The 23,814-nt window shown below is 38.5% G+C and overlaps 1 protein-coding gene across 10 annotated transcripts in view; it reads right to left on the bottom strand.

Annotated features, from left to right (window-relative positions):
* The window catches only part of dlg5a (discs, large homolog 5a (Drosophila)), a 59,726-nt gene that overhangs the window by 33,544 nt on the left and 2,368 nt on the right, over nucleotides 1-23,814 (bottom strand). For all 10 annotated transcript variants that reach the window (XM_088634573.1, XM_088634572.1, XM_088634571.1 and 7 more), the window contains exon 2: nucleotides 1,441-1,509. In XM_088634573.1, coding sequence (XP_088490699.1) covers nucleotides 1,441-1,509 — 69 coding nt within the window. The remainder of the gene's footprint in view (nucleotides 1-1,440; nucleotides 1,510-23,814) is intronic.

Here is a 23,814-nt window from a genome sequence, read left to right on the forward strand (position 1 = left end):
CGGAATCACCCACATTTCTGGCAAACTGGAGTCTTCAATGGCTTTATATAATAATGGCTTTTCATCACACCCCCATCAAACTCCAGAAAGCAATCAGTATGCAGGTCACCTCTCCTGGCATGCCTCCAGGTGAGCACTGCTCTTTTCAAAAATGTACAGTGAGTGCCTCACTGTTTCATTAACTTGTGGCGTATTTACTTTAAAACAGACAGATGGACTGATACTAGTAATCTTTCACAGTTAAAAAAACACATTTACAAACCAAATGCTTGGACTCTGCATCTATGGTTATTTGACATGCAAAAATAATTCATAACATACTATCGTGAAATATATTAAATACGGCCTGTACATCATGCAATTTAGGAACAGGTAAAGGTTTAGTCCATTCTGAAAGGAAAAGAAAAGAGACACAAAGATTCGACTCTGAAGCCTTCTTTTATTTACAATACTATGATGTTGTAACATCTAATTTTGATCTGAAAGCACCGTCATTTTTTAAATTGAGGATGTCAGAATCAAATTTTATTAGCCACAGTTATGTACACTAATTTATTTAATGGTGATGTATATAATGGAGCAAAACACAATAAAATGACTTTTTAAGCATTTCAGCAGTGGAGACTCTCTTTATCCCTTTTAACAAATCTACAAATACAGATTTAAGCAACTGAACTGGATACCCAAATACAGTTTTTTCAAATTCTAAACTTCTTTGTTGTGCTTCTTGCATAATATTTACCATTTGTTTATCTCTGTTGTGCATTTTACATAACATTTTACTATCAGTCTCTAATTTTATCATCTTCCTGCTTACACTGAACCTGCTGACATAAACATCGAGTCTGGAAAATGCTTTGTACTGCCACTTCTCAAACAGCTAACTGCTCTCCGTTAACAACACTGAGAGCACAAGAAGGGTTACAAAGTGGAGGAGGCCATTCTGCCCAACTAGCCCATTTGGCAATGAATAGCTAATTGATTCCAGGATCTCATCCTGCCCTTTCTTGAAATAAAAAACAGGGTATCAGATTCAACAACATGGCAAGCTACTTCCATAACCCTTTGAATAAAGTAGTGGCTCCTGTTCCGTTTTAAATGCTGGTTTCAGCTTGTGTCCTCGGGTTCATGTAAAAATACAAGAATGGAATGTAACAGAAATGAAAAGAATACTTTAACAAAGTCCTCATGTCTACAACACCCCATGTAAGAGAGAACATCAAGGATACTGGTTCAGACACTTCTATATGAGTTTGAAACACAAAATATATTCTTAATAGCGGGAACATGATAAAGCAGGAGAAACTACATTATACCTACATTACAAATACAAAAGCCCAAGTCAATACAAAGCTACAATATTGGCACACTGGCATAAATGTCAGCAGATTGTAGTTAATGGACTCTTACAAGGAGCACGTTTCTGTTGTCAGAACTCACCTATGCTGCTGAGAGAGCTGCTACTCTCCGAGTCTGATGGCATTGTAGACAACACACTGTAGGTGGACCCTGTAAATGGAAGATAAAAGAGCAGAAAAATATTCAACAATACTGTATTGAGCTGTATTTAAAACATAATAACAATACATTTGTACAAAGCAACTGTCTATAGTTCCCATATAATATGAAGAAATAAAACCGGTTGTCATAAACGACATCAGCACTGTCACACATTTATATTAATTTGCTAACTTTTACATGAATCAGTTTAAAGTACTGTAGCAACTGTTTTAATTATATACATTTGACATGCACCATATTTATGCAAATTATGCTACATTGGATTCATTCTGCATATAAAGACAGGGAATGTTTGAGCAATGAATCCCATTTTTATTTAAGTTATCTTGAAGCGCATGAAGCCGCCTCAAACATTTGCCTTTCAGAATTATTCTATTCAGCCCATTGCACAATAGGAAAAAAAACATTTCCATTTCTTTAACTTGAAAGGTTTCTCCCAAAACACAAATTATAGCCTTTGGGGCTGACTGGGAAAAGATTAATTAACATGGAGACATTAAAGATGAGAAGAGGATTAATGGGCCCACACAGAAGTAGCGAGAGGTCTTTAAAAAGGAAGATGCTTCTGTCTTCTCCGACACATGATGGAGTTATTTTTCATTATTTTTTTTACTTATTTTTTCTTGGTAAAACTGCTCCAGAATCATGGTTAAAAAGTAGCAATGTCTGATCAAATTAAAGAGCAGGAAAACAATGTGATTGCTCATACTGAATCATTTTAATACAATGCATTAGATCTTGCTGTTAAATCTTTTAATGCGTTTTTTTTCCCCACAGATAAATTGAAACAGATGTTTTAATATTTTTCTCTGTAATATAAAATGTCAGCAACAATGCAATCCAACGCACAACCTAAAATTCACCAAGGACAATCAGCAAAAAAAAAGTTCAATGTTTATATGTATTCTGTTCAGTTGTCTATTATAATGAAACAAACATATTTTAATGCTGACTACCAAAAGATAACACTTCATCTGACAGTCTACAGTTATGAAAAAAGCAGTAAAGTATGTAGTACTGCAGTCAGATTTAAGGGACATCAAGGAAGATGTGTTGGGATTAACATACCCAGCTTCAGACAGGTACTTCAGTTGACCCTAAATTAAAGACTTGTGAATTGATATCACAGACACATCCAAAAGGAAAGGTTTGATACACATGCTGATATTCTGTGCTGTAAGTCTCAGGGAGCCAACAAGGAATCACAATTTCTCAGGTGAAATTAGCAAACTACAGTGAATAGTTCTAAGAACAGGTATTTTAAAATTGGCGACAGTTGCACAGGAGTTACAATAATACCATAGTGGAGGAATTCTATTTTTCTTTAGGATAAATGTCGTCAGGACCTTTTTTGAAGTATAGAACTATTTCTATAATCAAGATGACACCTCATCATCTGAAGTTCGATTCTGAAAAGAGTATCTTTAATAGCTTACCAATCACAGCAAACCTGCTGTAGGAAACTTGATTTCTGGAGAGCAAAGGCTTCTGAAACCCAGACTATAGTATGAACTACACTGACTCAACTTACAACAATAGTTTGCACTTTTTGAAACCTGTTGCCCACGGGGGGTGTCTGGGTTACCCCAATATGTATTACTATACCCATTATGAACCATCAAAAGGTGAATTGTCTTTGTTAGAGACATTTTTTGTAGCTGACACATCTGTCTGGCCTCCTCCTCACAAAGTTCATGTACCTCTACCGATGTACCGGTAATGGGTACCGATGATGACCATTAGCGGCCTTTTCTAGAGACGTTCATTCTGCCTTTAGGTTGTCGATTTGAAGGCAGAAATGGATGATAGCAGCTCTTCCAGAAGTGAAGTGATCTCCTCTGGAAAAGTGGTGGTTAGTAAGTACAAATGTGAGTGAAGTGCAGTTTCTAATGACTTTGCCACCACTGGGCTGCACCGCCTGGGTTATCTGCTGAGGGCCAGCCTCTGTCTGATGTTTGCGAGGGCGATGGTGCACAGCCTCTACTTGTGCTTCTTTTTTATGAGCGAGAGGCAGGCATGTTGAGAAGCCACACAAAGACAAAACGCTGGAAAACGCGTACCAGATAACTGCCAGAAGTTACGTGGAACTGAGGAGTGAAAAAAAATAAAATGTAACTTATTTGAAATGAAGAAAATAAAAATGTCCTCTATTATTGCATATTTGTCACACTGGATGTTTTCAGATCTTTAGACAAAATCTAATATTAGATAAAGGGAGCCTGAGTGAACAAATAACACTTTTTATTATGATTATTTAATTTATTTAATAAACAAAGTTATCCAACACCCATATCCCCTGTGTGAAAAATTGCCCCCTTATACTTAATAACTGGCTGTGCCACCTTGCTGCAATGCCTGCAACCAAGCGCTCCCTATAATTCAATATGAGCCTTTAACATCGCTGTGGAGGAATTTTAGCACATTCTTCCGTGCAGAACTGCTTTAATTCAGAAACTTGCTCGTTTCAGGTCCCTCCATAGCATCTCCATTGCTGTTTAGGTCTGGACTTTGACTAGGCCACTCCAAAACGTCTTTTCAGGCATTCTGATGTGGATTTGCCTTTTATGTTTTGGATCATAGCCTTGCTGCATGACCCAACTACACTTCAGCTTCAGCACCCGGACGGATGACCGGCCATCCTCCGGAAGAATTTTCTGATATAGAGCAGAATTCATGGTTCCTTCATTTATGGCAAGTCGTCCAGGTCCTGAGGCAGCAAAGCATCCCCACACCATCACACTACCACCACCATGTTTCACTGCTCGAATGCGTTGTTTTTGCTTTACGCCATAATGGGACCCATGTTGTCCAAAAAGTTCCACTTTTGACTCATCTGTCCATAGACCATTCTCCCAAAAGGCTTGGGGATCATCCAGGTGCTTCGTGGCAAATGAGAGTTGAGCATTTATGTTCCTTTTTGGTTAGCAGTGGTTTCTGCCTTGCCACTCTCCCACGAAGCCCGTTTTTGCCCAGTCTCTTCTGATCGTGGAGTCATGAACACTGAGCTTAGCCGAGGCAAGAGAAGCCTGCAGTTCTTTGGATGTTTTTTTAGGATCCTTTGTGACTTCCTGGATGATTTTACGCTGCACCCTTGGAGAAATGTTGGCAGGCCGGCCGCTCCTGGGAAGATTCACTACTGTTCCAAGTGTTCTCCATTTGGAGATTATGGCTCTCACTGTGGTTCAGTGGAGTCCAACAGCCTTAGAAATGGCTTTGCAAGCCTTTCCAGACTGATAAATAAACAAGTTTTTTTCTGATCTTTCTCAGGAAGTTTCTTTGATCGTGGCACAATGTGCTGGTTGAATCTTTGTGCTGGCAACTTGACTCTGATGGTAAGGGTCATAATAATTGAGGTTTATATTGAGCAGGGCTGGCTGTAATCAAGCCTGGCTGTGTTCAATCAGCTGACTTTAAATTATCCCTTTAATTGGGTTCATTTAACTTTACCTTTTCACACAATGCCAGTTGGTGTTGGATAACTTTGTTCATTAAATAAATGAAATAAGTTTTAAAAAATGTGTTTTTTAAATTTATATTTGTTTACTAATATTAGATTTTGGATGAAGACCTGAAAACATGCAGTGTCAAAAAAATGCAATAGAGAAAACCATGTTTTTATGGGACTATATATACGCTTCTTCACATCATGCTCAAGAGCTCAAAAATATCAGAAAAGATATATCTAAGCATTCCTTAATACTTTTTTTTTAAAAGTATTGAAACTGGAAAACCTCTATTAAAAAGAGAGACAGCCACCAAGTAATTGCTGCATTTGAATTTCATATTACAGTATTTACTGCAGTGACAATGTAATAAGCAATGAAAACAGAAACAGACTACTCACAGATAAACTTCAAGTTTATAAAGGCCATTTAAGCCAGATGCTTAAATGTGGCACACCGGAAAATTATGAAACTGTTGTTAAGTTATCACTAGCACACTCTACTTACATTGACAAAAAAACAATTGTTAGATGTCTAACAGATTCAAAAACAATGTAGGTTTAGATGAACATACAGTATCTTAGCATGCAAGATGAAAGACTTTCGTTCCGTACTTTTGGAACACCTATGCAAAACAAGAACGGTGAATATTAAATCCGAAATCAACAACACAGAAAGGCAATCGAGGCTAATTCTCGTTTTCCATGGAGGCCAATTCGATTCATTTTCAAAAATATTTAAAAGACACTCGGCAGGATTCCACATAGGTAATGTTTCAATATACAGGATTGAATATAACAATTCACAGAAAGTGCAGAAATCTTAAACTGAGCTTCGAGTACAGATACACATGAAGAGAAAGTTTACACATAGCAGTTTATTAAAAAAAAACGCTGCACAGAAACGCACTACACTGGAAGAGACTGGAGAGGCTGCAGTAAGGCCTGTACCACATGGGTCATGGCAATCAAAGGTCACAGCAAGGCCATGAGCTCTGCTTTTACTAAGAATAGATTAAGACTGTAAAAAGAGCCCTTGCAGTGTGACTGTTGTTATGCACTAAATAAGGTTTACCTACTGTACGATGACAAGTGATTTGCTGCAGATGAAATTACAGTCTCTGTTTCAAATTCAGCATGAATGCTGATTACTTTTAAGATTTACTGGATGGCAGGGTTATGATTCAGTAGTTTGAGTAAATCAGACAGAAACAGATCCAAATATGTTGGTTGATATGCTACCAGTATTACATGTAAAGTATAATGTCAAAAGGCACTACTGCTGTGCTTGCACTCCTTTGAAGTGTACTAAAAATCTGTAGTGTTGTTAAGGGTTAATCTACAACAGAACACCAAATACATCACATCTAATTTAAAATTACACAGCCCGTTTTACTATGAGCTTAAGAAACTTGGGAAACCTTTAGGTTCTAATTTTATCTCTCCTTCCCAAGTTAAAGGCAATGGGAGAATTCAAAGCTCTTTCAAATGTCATTCACATTCTAAAAATCACACACATCCCAAAACCCTGCTGTTTTTCTGTATTAATTAGTGTCTGCTTTGCTGTGGGCAGCACAGCTGATTCAACTTTTTGTCAGCAACCTCTGTCCCTGATGTAGGACCTAGCGCTCGGGCTAAATGGAGAGCCTGACAAATGATTCTGTTTACACACATCTCTGTACACTAAATCAAACCAACTCTGGCAGTGCTCCCACTTGCTGCGGGGGACTGGGCTGTTTGATTAAAACTGGAACTGGCCCAGCTTACAAAGTCCCCTTCCCATCAGACCACTGAAAGAAAGAGCAGTGCGCCTCAGGAACAGAGGCATCCCATGCATCAGGCATTCTTTGTTCTGTCTGCCTGCAGTTTCCCATGAGTCTGTTTGACCAGACACTGTCACAATGAGCAAGGTTCAGCCACTCACTGCTTCTTGTAAGTCACATGACCAAGCAGTGTATACAGTTCTCCAGAAGTCTGATCATTGTCTAAATAGCACACAGAGTCCAGCTCTTCATTTATCACCAGCTTCGACTATAACAAGTCTGTTTTGGTGATGTTGCTTTTTCTGCAGTCAACCTAGAAAAATGATGAAATAGGAGCGACAAGGCTAACAGCTACTGTAGTTGGCTTTTACACCGAGAGAAAACTGGTATACCCCAGCTGGATGTCTTTTTAAAAACTACTGATTATCTTCTTTCTAAATGACAAGCATGCATGATACGATATTATTTTTGGATAAATGATACTTCTTTTGCAAACTTCATTCAGCCAACATAAAACATTCAGCACGGAGAACAAAATGACACAGGCACAAATTAAATACCTGACAAGAGAACCCACGGAAGGGAAATGTCAGGTTTTAAAAGGTTTTAAAACACACGTGCAACAGATCACTACACAATCCAAAACCTTTCAAGACACTAGTCAATTCTGTGATTTTCACTCTCGCAATAGTTACCCACTAACACAGGAAGCTGTTGCATGAGTAAGCTTATCCTTTTGATGTCAAATAAATCCTCTTACCACATCCTGTAGACTCACCATACCAGAGACCACATCAAACACATCACTATCACTTCAAGAAAACTTGAAAGTATTTCTGATCTCACAAATGCACTACTTAAATAAGAGATTTTTTTTTACTCGTGCTCCCTTTTAAGGATGAAGCTGGGCAGAAGCTGGAGAATTAAAACAGAAGGCACTCTCCTGAGCCCCATGGCAGTCTGGCTCTAACCAACAACTACAAATATTACCAGAAAGGAAATAATTGGTGATACCTGAGGAATTAAGTTTGATAATACTTCTGTCACCAAGCTACTGCTGTTACTGGATTTTAAGGTCTTCATACTGTTAAATGTAAGTTGTACGAGGCCTTACAAATGTATTCAAACCCTGACTTGTGTAATGAGCTCAAAATTACACTTCCCTGCAGTGCATGAACAGTTACACCTGTACATTTTAAGGGCCCTTAGCAAAGTAATAAAACAAAAACACAAGACAGTCGTGTCAGATGCAAACCTTATTCCAAGTGCTGAATTTGTAAGCAAGCACATTTTTATTCCAATCCATTACACAGCAAAAGCAAAAGAGGACTGCACTGCCTAATAACTCCGTCTTCTGTACTTACAGCTAAAGTGACCTATAAAGTGTCATGGGAGCCAATGAATTGGACTTCTGTTCAACCATCCTGAACTATTAGCTCTCCAACTTTAGACAACACGTGCCTCTAGAACCCTGTGCTTCAGCTGCCCAATAAAAAAATTCCAAAGGCAGAAAATGAGTGTTAAAAATGAGTGGTTTCTGCCGCAGAAAGTACCAAAAATATCCAGGCTGATTGTATATGTAGTAAAATTAGTCATTCGTTTGCCTTGTGCCCCCCCGATTGTGCCTAAAGCACAATACAACAAGATATTACTTTCCAACATGAACATTAAAAGTCAAACAGGAAAGAGTGCAATCTTCATTAGATAATCACTCTCAGAATTTTGCATGCGAATTTATACATTCTTGCTTCTGGCAATTTGGGATGCAGGATACGGTTGCCAAAGAGTGCTAACTAGAAACAGACCACTGAACTCATGTGGAACTAAAATTTGCCTATTTATAGTCATGATTCAGGACACTGCAAAATGTACTTTGCTTGGCTTTGTTTGCCTCAAAGTTCAATAATCAATAATCGCTTCAGCAATGTTTACTTTGTTAAATGCAAACAGACAAAAGCGCCGTGGCTTTCTCAGCCACAGAACTGCAAGAGCCGTGGTGCGGACTAGCACCGATACAGTACCACGCACTGCAGTGATCACACAGCCCACAAGGCCTCTCTCACCGGCCAGCTCAACCATTTGATCTGTTTGGCCGCCTTTAATTAGCTCAGGGAGCTTAATTAATTCTCAGGCAGACAGCAACCGAACAGACCTCCATTAGAATGGATTGCAAAAAATGAATTTCAATGTGGGTTTGGACTGGACGTAAAAAAAAAAGATCTGGGATAGAAAGCAGATTTTTGAATCTGTTAATCAAGACATATTTGCTTCAATGCCTTTAAGTTGGGGGAAAATTCACAATTATCTATAACAAAAAAACATCATTCCTCTACATTTTGGACACGTGTCTGCCAACAAAACAGAACCATACTGGGCAAGAGATTTTTAAATATTGTCACAGCCTGGTCTTCACAGTTTCAAATGCTATTCAATTGGCAAGAAAAGGAACTGTAGTGCAAGGTCTCAATCCATACAATTTATAAAAAACATATGACTTGCGGCATTTCTTTCTTACAGAATTTCACTTAACTGTGAACGACTTCCCAGGGTTACAAAACCCCAGCTCCTCAACAGCATTGGAGCAGGTCACTGCGTACACGGTGCCCTACAGTACACCAGTAAAGACCCAATCACATTGCAACTACACCTACAGCAAGAAGAATTACCCCCACACATGTAAACTGGCAAACAAAAGACTCCCAGGATAGGGAGCACACAAGGGGCAGAACATGTAGCCCTGTCAACAGTCAGCAAACAGGACTTTCCTACTGGGTGTGGTTTGTTCAAGTGTCAACACATTTTAAAAGATCACTGGTGACAAAGCACCCTTGTGTAATGCAAAACTGCAGGGGTTCAAACGTTTAACAAAAGACAGCAGCATAGAATTAATAAAGATGCAAAGAAGTGGTTGACTTTTATGGCTTCTTCATGCAATATTAGAAATCTCCCTTTAACTGAAGCAGCATGTTCTTTTCTTCTCTTTCTCCGAGACTATACATCCCTTCTGTAACACCGACTACAGTAGATGGTTCTTTCAATAAATGTACCTGAGTGATATCTAGCTCAAATCATATGCTGAAATTGTTAGCACACCCTAATTAAGTTATTCACTTGCAGGACACTAAGTAAAAACTACTATGATAACATATTACAGTATTTTCACATGTCTACCTTCTTCTAAAGCAGCAATCATTAACTTCTACACATTCCTGATCACAGATTAGTTTCATGATTTGAGGAGCTGAAATATTTTTGTAACATATCTTAAACAAGCTTATTCTTTTTGTACTTCGTGTCTGATAATCTGATTTTGCAAACCTTTCACACAAAAGTATAAAACAAAAGGCTAAAAACAGGCACTGCTGCCCTTTACCACATTGTTAACCAGATGCATCTTTGTTATTCAGTCTTTGAGTTTGAAGCAAAAACAACTGAACCTAACTAAAAGATATATGCTAACTTTCACTTAGGTGTTACTGCAAAAGCCACATTAGCTCAAACCTGTTAGAATGCAGGTCATTAGAAGAGAAAACAGAGCTGTATTCTGTATGTTAAGGTTGAAAAACCATGATAACCTGATCACCTAGAAACCATGTCCTCTTTGAATTCAATCTTGCCAGAGAAGGAGGCATGTTCAGATGAACAAAAACTGCTCACAATTCTGTCAGACTCTAAGTGACTTATTTGGACTTCAGACCAGATGAAGTATGTTCTGATCTGTGGCACCCTGCATGAAATACCTATGGACTAAATCACAATCTTTAACCTGCTTTTCATGTACGACAAGACTCACTGCCTGGAGGGGAGGCAGCCACTGGGCTCTGGACCTCCAGAGATTTATTCTCTCTCCCCCGTGCCCAAAGGTCTGCTACACCTGTAAAGAAAACATCTGCTGCCCATATTTCTGCAGCAATCTGTTGTGTGCAGTGCTGTAACAAAGACCGATCAAACAGAAATGCAAGCACCTCACTGAGGAAAACGATCCGCCTCTCTAACAGCAACAAGTCGAGAAAAAGTAGTAAAATTCAACCTTCAAATGCAAGGTGAAACAGAACACATTCTGACTGCTCTGGTTTGGCCTTAACTTGAAGTCCTTAAAAAATAAAAAAGTAACATATATCCAGCTCCTTTGTCATTTAAAAAATAAAAGTAAATGTTTCAAGTTGACATTTGAATAAGAGATGTGAACTTTAGAAAAGTTCTGCATAATGACATATCAACTCTTTGTTAAAAAGCAGGAAACGGTTAGAATATCCATGTCATAGATGTTTCATGCATTCTACTATAAAACAAGCTTCGTTAAATACACAGGACTGGTTAAATATGAATTTCATCCCCAGTAGCAAGCTTCACAACTCCCAACAGGTACTAATTAATGATCTACAGCAGAGAGTCTGGTGAGACAATTTATTAATACGTCTCTGAAAAGAGTCCCGATGTATGATTAATTAATGTCTACTTGGGGGATGTTCTGGCTGTTTTTTTCCCCTCCATATATCCGTATGGTACCAATGAAGGCAGAAAAAATGGAGTCTAAATTCAACCCCCAGGATACCTCCAAGTGCAAGAATCATAAGTCTAATAGTGTCTTTCAAGCAGGGAGCTGCGTCAGCATGCGTAGGCTGCAAAGGAACAAGTAAAAGGTTTATTCCATGCTGAAAGGAGAAGAGAGAAAGCACAATGTTTCAGCTGTGGAAGAAGGCTCCACAGCCAAAACGTTACATTTCCTTTCTTCTTTTCAGTATGGAATAAACCTTTTACGTCTAATAATGTCGTCACCTTGTTCAAATGTAACCACAAAGTAAGGGATTAGCCAGTGCAGCAAGGGTAGATCTGAACTGTGTCCGGCGTGATACGCAGGCACTGAAGCAGCCCCTGAAATTTTGGTAGTTAATGTTCTTATTAAAAGAAAACTAAATTGTGAAAGAGGACATGAAGAACACTATAAAACCCCCCATCACTTCTTATAGAATGAAAGCTTTATTTCTTCTCTATTACTTGTACTTACAGATCTTTTGAACAATTTGCAAACTCCTTTCATGCTTAATACAAACGCCACCTTCTTACCCGAAACAAGTGTTTTATTTAATATGAAATTGTACCGCGCAAACAAATTGCAAATGATACATTTATGCCTAATAATGAAAGAGATGTATTTTCAGACTTCAAGTGGGAAAACATGCCTGCGTTGTTACCAAAATTAAACACAGAAAATGCATCGGTACAGCACAGACATTAGAAGATAAATGTTCTTTTTAGAACTCAGAAAATAAACTCTTTAGAATTCAGATAAAACAGATGTGCATTTTTAAAATGAAATCTGTCAGTTGCAGTCTGTCTTGCATTGTCAGTCTGTCAGTTTTTGCATGGCTGAATTATTGAATTAACCATTATTGCCACTAAGGGAATTGGTCTTGTACATCAAAAGCTCATAAACATAACATACATGACCATAAAACCATAACAATAGTACAATACAGTACAAAAGTAGCAGTCAGCTACTTGCTTCTAGTAAAATAAGATTAAAAACAAGAAATCAGCTTGTAAAGAGTCTAAAAACAACAATAACAAGACCCCTAGCTGCACACATTTTTTCCTTATTCAACAATTAAAATGTTTTTCAGTATAAAGGAAGGAAATGCTCTCTAAGACTTTATACTGGGGATCTGGTACATCCTCCCAGGGGGTAGGAGAGTATACTCTATTAAGAGTGAATAAGAGAGGTCATGTTAGATTTGATGTGCAAAATGAATGTTGCTTTGTTAGACACGTTATTGAGCTCAAGGACGTGCCGGTAATCTTGCCAACAGTCTCATAAAACTCATAAAAAAGTGTAAACTTTGATGCATTAAAACTCTTCCTTACAAATACAACCTCTGTTACATCTTATTAGCGGCAGAAGTCAATTTAAAATCGATACTAGTGCCTAGGTATGTATATTAGTTTTTCCCCATATCGGTCCCATTAACAGTTACATGGATCATAGGAATAGAACATTTCTTTCTAAAATCAATTATTTTACACAAACCTTCACAAAGTTATTTACAAGTCTTACCCATATGGATTGTTCCAGGCTACGTTCCTGAAATGAAACTCTTTATGATATATAGTGCTACTCCTCCCCCTCTTCTATTGTTCCTGCCTCTCCAGGAAAGTGTGTATCCTCTAGTGCTACATTCATCTCATTCCAACTGCCTCCAAATTAGCAGGCAATTATGATGTTTCCATCACATGCATTTTGCTTCTCATAATTCCAGAAGTAAGGTAAAAGCACTTGCTCCTTTGTTTTTACCTTCCACCCTCTTTTTGACTTTTTCTCAGGCATCTACATTTTGGATTTTCTTTCAGCTTTTCCACATATTCTTTCTAGTTGGAAAAACTCTGAAATCCTCTCTGGATCCTTGCACCAAGATAACTTATACCCTTCCGTTTTTCCAGTTAATTAACTGCAGTGTCCAAGAACGCAGAAGTCTTCTTACACACAACAGGTCCTCATCCATGTGTTCTGTGTCAATGGATTAGCATTTGAAGTTGTTCACCTTTGCCCAGTGATGGTAGGATTCCTGAGGAAACCACCAATTTGGTCCCGTTTTTCAGTTTGTTGTCAAGGTGTTGGATGTAGTTAGGATGGAAAATGTGCCTACGTGGTTCACACTACTAGAGCCATTGCCTGCCTTATTTAGGAGCACATTGACTACAGTACATGCATGATATTGGCCAGCATACCATAGAGAGAGACAGCACGCTGACTCAGGCTCCCCCAATGATCTTGGTTGCCATGCTCTGCAGAATAAAGTCTCCAACAACCACCAGTTCTGTGGGCATTTTTAGCAGTACCGAGACCAGGGACTGAAATCCTGTTCAGCAATGAGAGTGTCCTGGGAGGTGCTGCTGCCACAACCTGGATGTAATGCATTCACAACCTTTTCATCAATGGTTTTGCAGGAGGTGAGTTGAGAGCTGAGAAGGAAAGTGCACAGAAAATGTGTACCGGAGGTACCTATTCATGTTATGCCCAATAACATCTAACACCACCCAGCTAAGGGCAGATTCATTCTGTAATGCTCATGTAGAGTGATGCATTATTAATATGTGTCTGGGGGAAAAGAGGAGTAAAAAACTTATATTTTTAGATCCTCTGCAAACGTACACTTAACAGCCACAGAACATAGAAAAATTCCAGTTGTTGGTTAATCTCTGCTTGCTCATCTACAAGGATTTATCACGAGAGATTTCTCTGAAACAGAATGTGTCTGATACTTTAGCAAATCTGGAGCATGTAGTTGTGTAAGAACAGACACCAGAAACAGATGTAATAGCTCTCTACTCTGATATTCTCCACTGACAGAAATGCTTCGCTGCACAGGATTATAAAGAATTCAGATAAAATGAATTCCATGTAACGAATTTTATAAATGCAACGTTCAGTTGTGTAAGGTAAATATTATATTCTGGAGAAAAATGTTTTCCAACTGCAAAAATATACATTAAAAAAAGGATCAAGCAAAGCTATAAAAAGACTTATGTTGAGCCTTTTCATATGACAAGGACCACACAGATGTACATAAATGTTATTAGAAATAATAGAACAATACCACATTAGAATAAATTATGGGTATACACCGTGTACGGAGTCCTTTGGAAATGCAACAATACCAACCATAAAAAATCGAGGGCACAACAACTCATCAGTACCTGGCGGGCATGCCATAGACATCCTGTTCATTCTTAAGGCTGATATTCCCAAGAGCCTTTTCAACTGGAGAAACCTCAACACTGGACAACTGATAAGAGCAAAGACAAGGGCAACAGCAGAGCTATGTTTAGGAGTAAGGGTCAGACTTGGGAAGAAATCAAGATGGGGAAAAAAGGAACAAAGTAGCATGGAAACATCAGCTTTGCATGCCTGAAAGCACGCTCTCAAGTCTCCATACTTTATGTAGGTGGCTCAAGGTTTTACCCTTTAATTACTATATTATAGTAACATGAATCAGAAGCAATAATTCTTGCCTGACTGACAGCCCTCAGTATGGACAAGCTCCTCTTCATACACAACGTTCTCCCCCAGCATGTTTCTTGCAAGGCAGGTCGAGTTGCAGGGCTGCAGACATGTGCTCCAGCCAACAGAAGAGAGTGCTTCTGTTTCTAACCCAACAGTGTCCACTGCTGCCAAATACCGATCTCTGCTGCTCTGAAGCGGCCACGTTCATTAAATCATTCCAGTTGCAAAACCCATGAGCCCAATTTTTACTCACAACCACCCAGCAACAGCAAGAACCTAAGACAAAATAACTCTTTCTACAGTTTATCTCAAAAACCACGGCAGCTGGCAATACAGCAAGACTGTATTCAGCTTATTCATCACAGCTGTGGGAAAATAAACAATGGAGTAAATGGCAGACATTTATCTATGCAAGCGCAGGTCCATTCTTCTTAGATTTAAACTAGTTCTGGGTTGACTAAAAGGTGCTGCAAAAAACAAGGGATAATTGATGAAGAAATTCAAATCAAGATGCATTGCTAATCTTTTCTAACGATGTACGGCCCTATTCAAATTTCACTATTTTGCTCTTCTCAAAATCAGAACCGTAATTCAAGTGCAAATGTCGCAAAGCACACAGAAACTGTTTACTTGTGCAAAACGTTGTCGCTTTTTTGCTTCAATAGAAACATTCATCAATAAGCACCTGACATCTCTTCAAAGTCAGCTGGAACATTTTTGAAGAATTCAAAAATTTGTAGCCCAAGAAACCGATACACATTCAGCGGTGAGCAAGGCAGACCAAGGAAAATGAAAAACAATTCAGAGAGCTTCTTGTTACACACTGTCAATCTGTACATAACTCATTATTCTCACCAGTGGGTTTATCTGGTTCACATCCACTGGGACACTAGTTGACAGCCTCCACAGTCCATAAACAGAGCAAGCTGCTGACAGCGCAGTTTGGACAGCCAAGCCTAAAACAAAGGCCTTCTGTTTCTGCCCAGGCCTTCTTTTTCGCTGTGCCGTAAAGGAACCAGTTGGCCCAGTAGTAAAGAGCAGATCAGCTCATTGTGACCTTAAGAGCAAATAACAAACTAGTGTAGAGTTACCCTAGTTGAATGGCTTGATGGCAACTGAAAAGAGTTACAGCTCAGGTGAGGTACCAGTACCCGGATCCTCATTAACATGAGAGAAGTGCACAGCCTTTAGAAGGCACTAGACTTGCTTCTTAAAGCAGTCAGCTCAGATTTGTCTGAAGCCTTTGATGTTCAAAATGTGCGGGAACCACAGTTATACAAGCAATTACCTAATATGGAATGCAGTGAAGCCTAAAAGCTCATCCAAATCAGAGAGATTAAAAATCATGAATGATTTTGCATCACATTAGCATCACCATCCAGAAAGTGTTTAATAGATACAGCAGAAGTATTTTCTTCTGAGAATTAAGACATTAAGTGGCTGAAATAAAACTTCAGGATTTATGAACATTAAAAAAAACCTTATTAGCCAGTAGAAAAATCAACAAATGAAGTGTGTACTACATTTTAACACATCGCCAGAAACACTGCAAGGTTATCATCACTTATAGCTACTCTATTGGCAAATTATAATGTATCAAAATGAAATTTAAGGAAGGATATCCTTTGTAACCAAACCCCTTGTTTGGGTTTACTTACACTTCATAGTATCTTCCAACAAACTGTTTTTCTTTAAAGTTAAAGGAAAGATATTTTCATCTTGAAATAGCCAAGTTTTTGATCTCTAAAACAATTAAGAATTTTCTGTTTCCCTTGAACTTTCAGTGCAATCAAACAGCAGACAGAATCAACCATTTTCCCCTCCTTCACTGCTGTGCTGCTAGAGCACAATATCTGGATCCTTGTTCCAGATTTTTCCAGATTATTTCCAGCATCCAGCATGACTGGCCAGATGTTCAGTGCTGTATCTTTAACAGACGAGCAAAACAATTGCATCTAGTACTCACGGAAACCCACGCTCATTTCATAGCTCCAAGCAGCAGAAATCAATTTTGATTTTCCACCTTCCATAGTTCCAAGACAAAAGCAGTAAAGACGACAGAGCTAAGAAATCGCAGATATGTAGACTGTGGGCCTACAGCTGGGCTGATCTTGACTGGAGAACATCCTTCAGGCAAGGCTACTAGACAAGTATATGAATACACAACGAATGTGCCTTAGGAAAACTTGGAAATATGAATGACACCAAAACTAATGCCCAAGTCAAGTGATACAATGTGTGCCAAATAAAGCAAAACACTGATTTCAATCATTAAGGTAAGGATGGATTTTTTACTAAAGCTAACGGTTCTTAAATGGTGGCTTAACTGCTTATAGCGCTGCCTGTGGTGAGTGTGCTACATTAAGTTAGGAAAACAAAATAAAATCCACTGGTACCCTTAATTAGAAACTTTTTTGTCTTTTGTTTGTTCGCTTGGTCTAGTCAATTTTATCGGTGTCATTGACAAACACAAAAAGAATCCAGGAAAGTTTTCCCGATGACTGGGAGACACCTCTCCAACCCACCCTGGTCCTGCTAGCCTGCTGCATGTGCACATGGCGCAGGAAAGGAGAGAGGCATGGGAGCGCTGCTGCAGACCCAGCTGTCTGCCCGATGCCCACTCTCTATCCAGGATGCTCGTGCCATACGCTGCCCAAGGCATGGAGCAGACATTCGCTCTCCGTTCGCCGACAGAGCAATTCTGTCAGCCAAGCTGTTTCACCCAGGAAAGAGAAAAAGTGAGGAATACTTTCCCCACACTCCAAAAAATAAAGAGAAACACTTGATAGAGCGGAAATCTCAACGGTAAAGCAATTGAATATTTGAACTCTTCTGCAACTTTATTACCAGTGAACTACTTAGTCCAGCACTTCGTGCAAGACCTGTTTCTACGCTGCATTTAAAACCAAAGCAGAGTGCTTTAGCGTGGTAGCTCTACCTAAGAGGAAGGCAAAGAAACCACCATACATTCTGAAAGTGCATCTACTATAAGGTACTACAAAACTACCAAATAAAGGGGCTGACTTTTGCCACCTCTAGCCAAGAACTTGAAAGCATCATACTGTATATGGTTTCGAGGTCTACTGTTTTTAACATGCACTGCGTGAAGAAACTGTAGTCGATTCAGGTTTCCTACTATTACTACAGTATTTCCATCTGAAAATAGCAGCTTTCTGAAGAATCAGCTAAGTGTGACATATTCACAAACAATATGCGACACCAGTGACGGAATGGTGTAATTTTAAACCTCTGCCCAATTCCGAGTCATGTTTCCAGTGCTGCAGCTGCGTCAGCTGTCTTAAGGCCGCAGTTACTTTCACAGGAAAGCAATCACAGGTGAAACAGCACTTCAGAACACAAATTACACAGTTATTGAATTTATTTGAAAATATTTTCCTGCAAAAACAGATTTTAGAGGGCTTCCGATTAAGCCCGATACAGCACCATACTACTATCAGAGTTTCAAAACACTGTCTTATTTTCTCTGCCACACCTCAAAACTGTGCACTCAGACAAATAGAACCAGTATTTTTATCTCAGGGTACAGAAAGCAAAGACAAAAGAAAAAAAATGTTCAGACAATTCCTTAAGAAAACTTGTATCGCCAGTTAATTCAAGAACGCAAATTTAAAGGGAAAATCAGTGTTTTTAAATATTAGTTTATGATTTGCCTAAGTAAATATTTAGTAGTATAATGTCTTCATATTAATACCGTCCGAAATGTGCAGTGAATTATTCACCAATAGGATACAACCTCCTTCACAAATAAAAACTAGTGAAGGCTGTTTTTAATCGTAGAAGAAAATCTATAATTCAGCTAATGAAATTTCAATTAAGCCTCATAAGCTTAAGAATTTGGAATTACCTGACATGAAGCAGAATTAAATAAACTGCTTCTGGATTTCACCTCCCCCCCTTAGCTGTGGTCTGTCTTGAAAAGTATCAGTACTCAGCACTCAGAAGCCATCACTTCTGCTCCAGCCAGTACTGTCTTTAAACGAGTGCTGAGACACAATTACACTCCTGAGCACTGAGAAACATTGAACATTTTCAAGCATATTTGATAATTGTGCTTTAAAAAGTAATCATGATGCCAGACAAGCACTGTTCATGAACCATGACGTTCAGACTACAGACATTTTAAAAAATATCAGCAGCAAAGACCCAGAAGAGAAAATGAAGGCACACTTCCCAAACAAAATAAAGGAAAATTAAAATAGAGTACCTGGGTATATTCATAAATCGTCCTCCTTCCTGTTCATCTTTGAATACAATTTTTTTTTCATTGCCAAATTGCATGTTCTCCTGAGGAAACGGCTGTGTTCTGATGTAAGCTTCATGGAAATGTGAAGCGCCTGCAAACCTATTCAACATAATAGCGGAATAAATGCTTCTCATGGCAGATAAGTCACCCAAGACTTCCAAATGAGCTTTATTAATTACACGACACCTAAGCCCATAGACTCTGGGATGTCTCCAATTAGGATTTGACAACAGCACTCAGTATCAGTGTGAAGCTTAAGCAGGTCAGTGATGAGTGCTTCTGCAGCGCCTGTTGCTCCAGTTAATTCCTCCATGTTCACAAAAAGGTAGAAATCCGTCATTCACGCCTGCTCCTGATGTAACCAATTAATTTTCAGATTTGATCTAGGAGTGCTAAGTTTATTTCCAAAGAAAAGACACTCTGGATTTGCCCAGCACAATCACTGATTTACCTTGAATGGAGAAAAACATCAGTCCGTCAATGTGTTTAACTATTTCTGAACAGACTCTCCCTTGCTAACTTCTGCCTCCGGCCTAAAATTGTCTGTCTTCCTCAGTTCTCTTTTGTCATTGTTTTATAAGAAGTAGAAAACACTTCTGTACCTTTTGGAAACCAAACTGTAAAATGTGCTAATGATCAAATAAAAACAATAAAAGATTTGCCAAGAACAAGAACAGGAAACACAAACTGAGAGTCTTTGAAAATCACCTGAAAAGGGACAATACAGGGGGAAGTCTTAAGGACATTTAAGGTAAACCAAGATGTCTCAACATGCCCTGCCTCCTGGCAAGCTCATCAGATCATTTGCATACAGTACGACGCAGAAACTGGGAACACCTGGACTTTGGAAGGAGAGGCAGTGTTCATGCTAGGTAAGGAAAAAAGCACAGAAAAAAAACAATTGCTTTCATTACCAGGGTGAATGATGCAAATGACATTTACCTCTAATGCTTATTAGCCAGTAGAGTGCATCACAGCCTCTTACAGAACATATAGAAAGATCTGCTATACTGAAGATGTCCTAGAAATGTTTGCAAGCTCACCATCATATACAAGTTAGTAGTATTTGAACATTAATAAATGTAAAAAACTGTCAGAATGGATGTTCTGAAAATTGGTAGGATAACAAAAAGATTCATCAAGAAAAATCAGAACAGATGCACCACAATAGCAAACCCTTAGGATTTAATCTCATCAAGGATCTCAGACTACATTAAAGCAGAATGAGGAAACCTTAACTCAACAACCTGCTGAAAAAAGCATTTTTCATAATATATTACATTTAATTTATTATGTATTTAATCTGTTAATTATACCTAGTCAGCCTAGGTAATTTGGGCTAAAACTGCTTAAGCAAATAGCCTATTTTTACAATAATTCTGACCCCTTGTGTATATAGCTATTCTTCTTTGAACAATACGTACCATGTGGTTTCCACTATGCTTGTATTCTCATATCTATTCTGCACTATATTCAACAGGCCAGATACTTTTACCACTATGTTTAAAGGCTCTCAGTATAACTACAGACCTGTATATTTTTGACTCTGTGTCAATATAAGACTACACAGCACGTTTTGCAGTTACTGAGGGGATAATCGTAATGCTTACTGAGAGGCAAAAATGAGAAAGCTAGGAAGTTACAAGAATACCTCCTAATCATGACAGGATTCTCTCCCAGGAGAAAGGAGAAATATATGCCCTGTGGGGCCAGAGAGAATATTGCCAGAATTGAAAAAAAAAAACATAGGTGGCACTCATTGGGGAAAAAACAAGTACTTCCAAACTGTAGTTTAATTTCTCTTATCCTGCCTAACAAAACTGTACTATAGTTTAGGTCTTGTGGCTCCTCAACTGTCTTGAAAAATTAGAATGGTTTTGCGTTACTTACAATTAAATGGTCAAAATGTCCTCTCCACCATTCTGAGTTACATCATACATTAATTTTAATTTATATTTATTGTAGCTTGCAAAACTCAATATGCCTTTACAAGATATTACATTTATTAGCAAAGTCATGAGCAAAGCGTGTCTGGAGACGGTGGGGGCTGACAGGACTGCGTCGCCAAGGAGGACACTGCTGTCATTTTGGCTCATGAACTGCTCTTCTCATCCGGCTTAATCGAACAGGACAGTGCTCGTCACCCATCACATGCTTAACCCTCGCGGCTCTTCAGTGCACTCACACTCCCCTGTGAAGTGTGGGGCTCCATTTAATCTTGGATTTTATTGAACTTGCAACAAAAATAATTAAACCAATGAAAAAATCATTGAAATGACACTAACAGACCTGTCATAAAAATGGGACAGAGACACTTTATGGCTAAAAGTTTATTGACTTTTCTCCTGAATTAATGGAGGACCATGACCGAAAGCTATAGCACTTAGACCACCACTCATTGACTGTTTCCCTTTTAATTTAGCATACTACTTTCAGTCTTTTTACAAAGAGAAAATCATCGATCCTTCAGTGCAGAAGTGAAAGCCCAGCTTTGCTGATTACCCTTTTCTGAAGAAATACAGTGGCCATGCTCTGAGGAAAAGGGGGGTTTAGGGTTTTTTTAAATGCCATTTTCAGATGCTCAGGGCCAGCTACCACTCCAATGCCAAGGTCTCACATTCCTGCAGGTCTAAAAACCTCAAAAGCAAAAATGTTTTGGCATCGAATTTACCTCCATTTGTCTATTTGCAGCTTCTTGCTCAAATCTCATGCATGTATAAACACAGGCAGACAATACTAAATATGTTGTCTACATTAATGGAGGGTGAAGTTCTCCTCCCTCAGCAAATCCATAAGACAACCCCCCCTCTAAGGACTGGGTCCATGACAGAAACCCCTGACAAACAACTCTGCCACCAAACACGGAGTTGGACACCATAATCGGACAGGAGATTCCTCATTTTTTATATAATTGGTATCCTAAGAAATGTGGAACATTCCCATATGGAAAAAAAGGTAAAGACCCAATATCACCTTTGATTAATGTCGCTCTGGGCTCATTGAATTATTCCAGTCTACAGTGTAATGGGATTCAAGAGGTTTAAACTGCTGATAATTCAGTTACTGTGTTACTCATTTTATTACCAATGACATTAACCAGCTTTTCTGTTAATTTCCACCCCACTTAATCATGGCTAAATGACTAGATTGACACATGCTGACTGCACACCTAACATGACACTATTTGCCTGCACAAAATTAAAGGAAAATGTTTTAACCCACCATGAAGCTTATATAACATCTCAAAGTAATGTTGGAAAAAAAGCATTTCCATTTAAAGAGCAAGAGCAGAATTAAGTTTTTATATAAATTCTCAGGTTAACTTCCCTCATTGCATAGCACATTTCCCTTACAAGATCTTAGCAGCCTGGAGAACAGGTTTTCATGGGAGCACGATGAAAGAGCTGCAGATGAATTTGAATTCTGGATTGCACTAGAAGAGAATATGAGTATCTCAGGAAACACCTCTGTTCAGCAGAGCTCTTTACAACATACTATGCACTAGACCGTGCTCTCCTGATGACAGTTCTGCTCAGTCCCAGTTCAGCTACATTAAAAGAGAACACCATCACTCGGGCCTAAAACTTCAAGCATTGACTTCGGAGCAAACGGATGTCTAATTTTTAGTATGTCAATTCCAGACAAATGTCAATATTATTCAGAATTCCACCAGCATCATCAAAAGGCTTTAAACCGCAATCCACTCCTGATATTATTTGCTTGCTCAACAAATAACAGTACCATTCTGCCTGATCACATCTGATAAAGAGTCTTGTGGCGAACAAACTCATATACACCAGGAGGATAAGAAGTGATTGATAGTAGTGCAAAAAATATGGCACAAAACTATTCCATTTTAATGTTTCAAAACAAAAAATCTGTCACATTTTAAACTAAGTATCATACTACAAAATGTTAGCCTTTATGTCAAAAACACACAGCTCTTAAATAAACAAGGCTAAAACGAACATGCCTAACATACAGAAAATGGACATATCTATTTAAAATGTAAACCCTGCAATCTAAAACCAATGATGGAGAGTGCCACAGACCTGCAGTACTATCACAGCGTAATATGAATTACGCTCAGAAGGCACGAAAAACATTGTTAACACTGCACCCTGGAAAGCTGCCACTCATCTGGTCTGTGCAAAGTCTCAGAAGTGTACCTTAATTTTGGGGTATAAGATTTAAAAATACAAAAGACAGGCTCCTGTTTGGCAAACACACACCACAAAAAAAATCAACATTATATTGTTGAGGACAGACTCCAATCCAAGAACCAAAACCTTGAGGTACCGTGGTGGTCTCTGGTTGCCGTAGTGACCAGTATGCTGCGGTCACTCTGTGGTTGCAGTACACAGCCATATCAGCAACTTGGCTAAAGAACATCCTGGTAAATGTTAATCTGTAATTAGAGACATTCAAAGCACAATACCGTGTGTGCAAATAGGTGCAAACCATCAGTATTACAAAAAGGCAATGGATGTCAAAAGATTGATTGTATTAAAATTTTGCTTCTTATGTACCACATTGTAGATTATGTTGCACTAAAAAGTTTAGATTCTGTAATATTACAAAGTTGTTAAAATTACTGCTCTCAAAAACCTTAAGGAAATTTCTACAAAGTATCTGGCATTTATTTCTAATGACAGGTATTTAGAACACCAGAGAACCTGAAGTAAAACAGTGAAGTATTGCCTAAGGTATGAAAATCTGCTTTTACTTAATCTTACACGCACAAGCTTATGATTTATACTGAAAAAAACATTTTAAATTTGCACTGCTATGAGAAATAGTCTTTATTCAGTTTGCACTGACA

Source organism: Lepisosteus platostomus, chromosome 6 (genome assembly GCF_059453375.1).
Source record: "Lepisosteus platostomus isolate fLepPlt1 chromosome 6, fLepPlt1.hap1, whole genome shotgun sequence".
Lineage (NCBI taxonomy): Eukaryota > Metazoa > Chordata > Actinopteri > Semionotiformes > Lepisosteidae > Lepisosteus > Lepisosteus platostomus.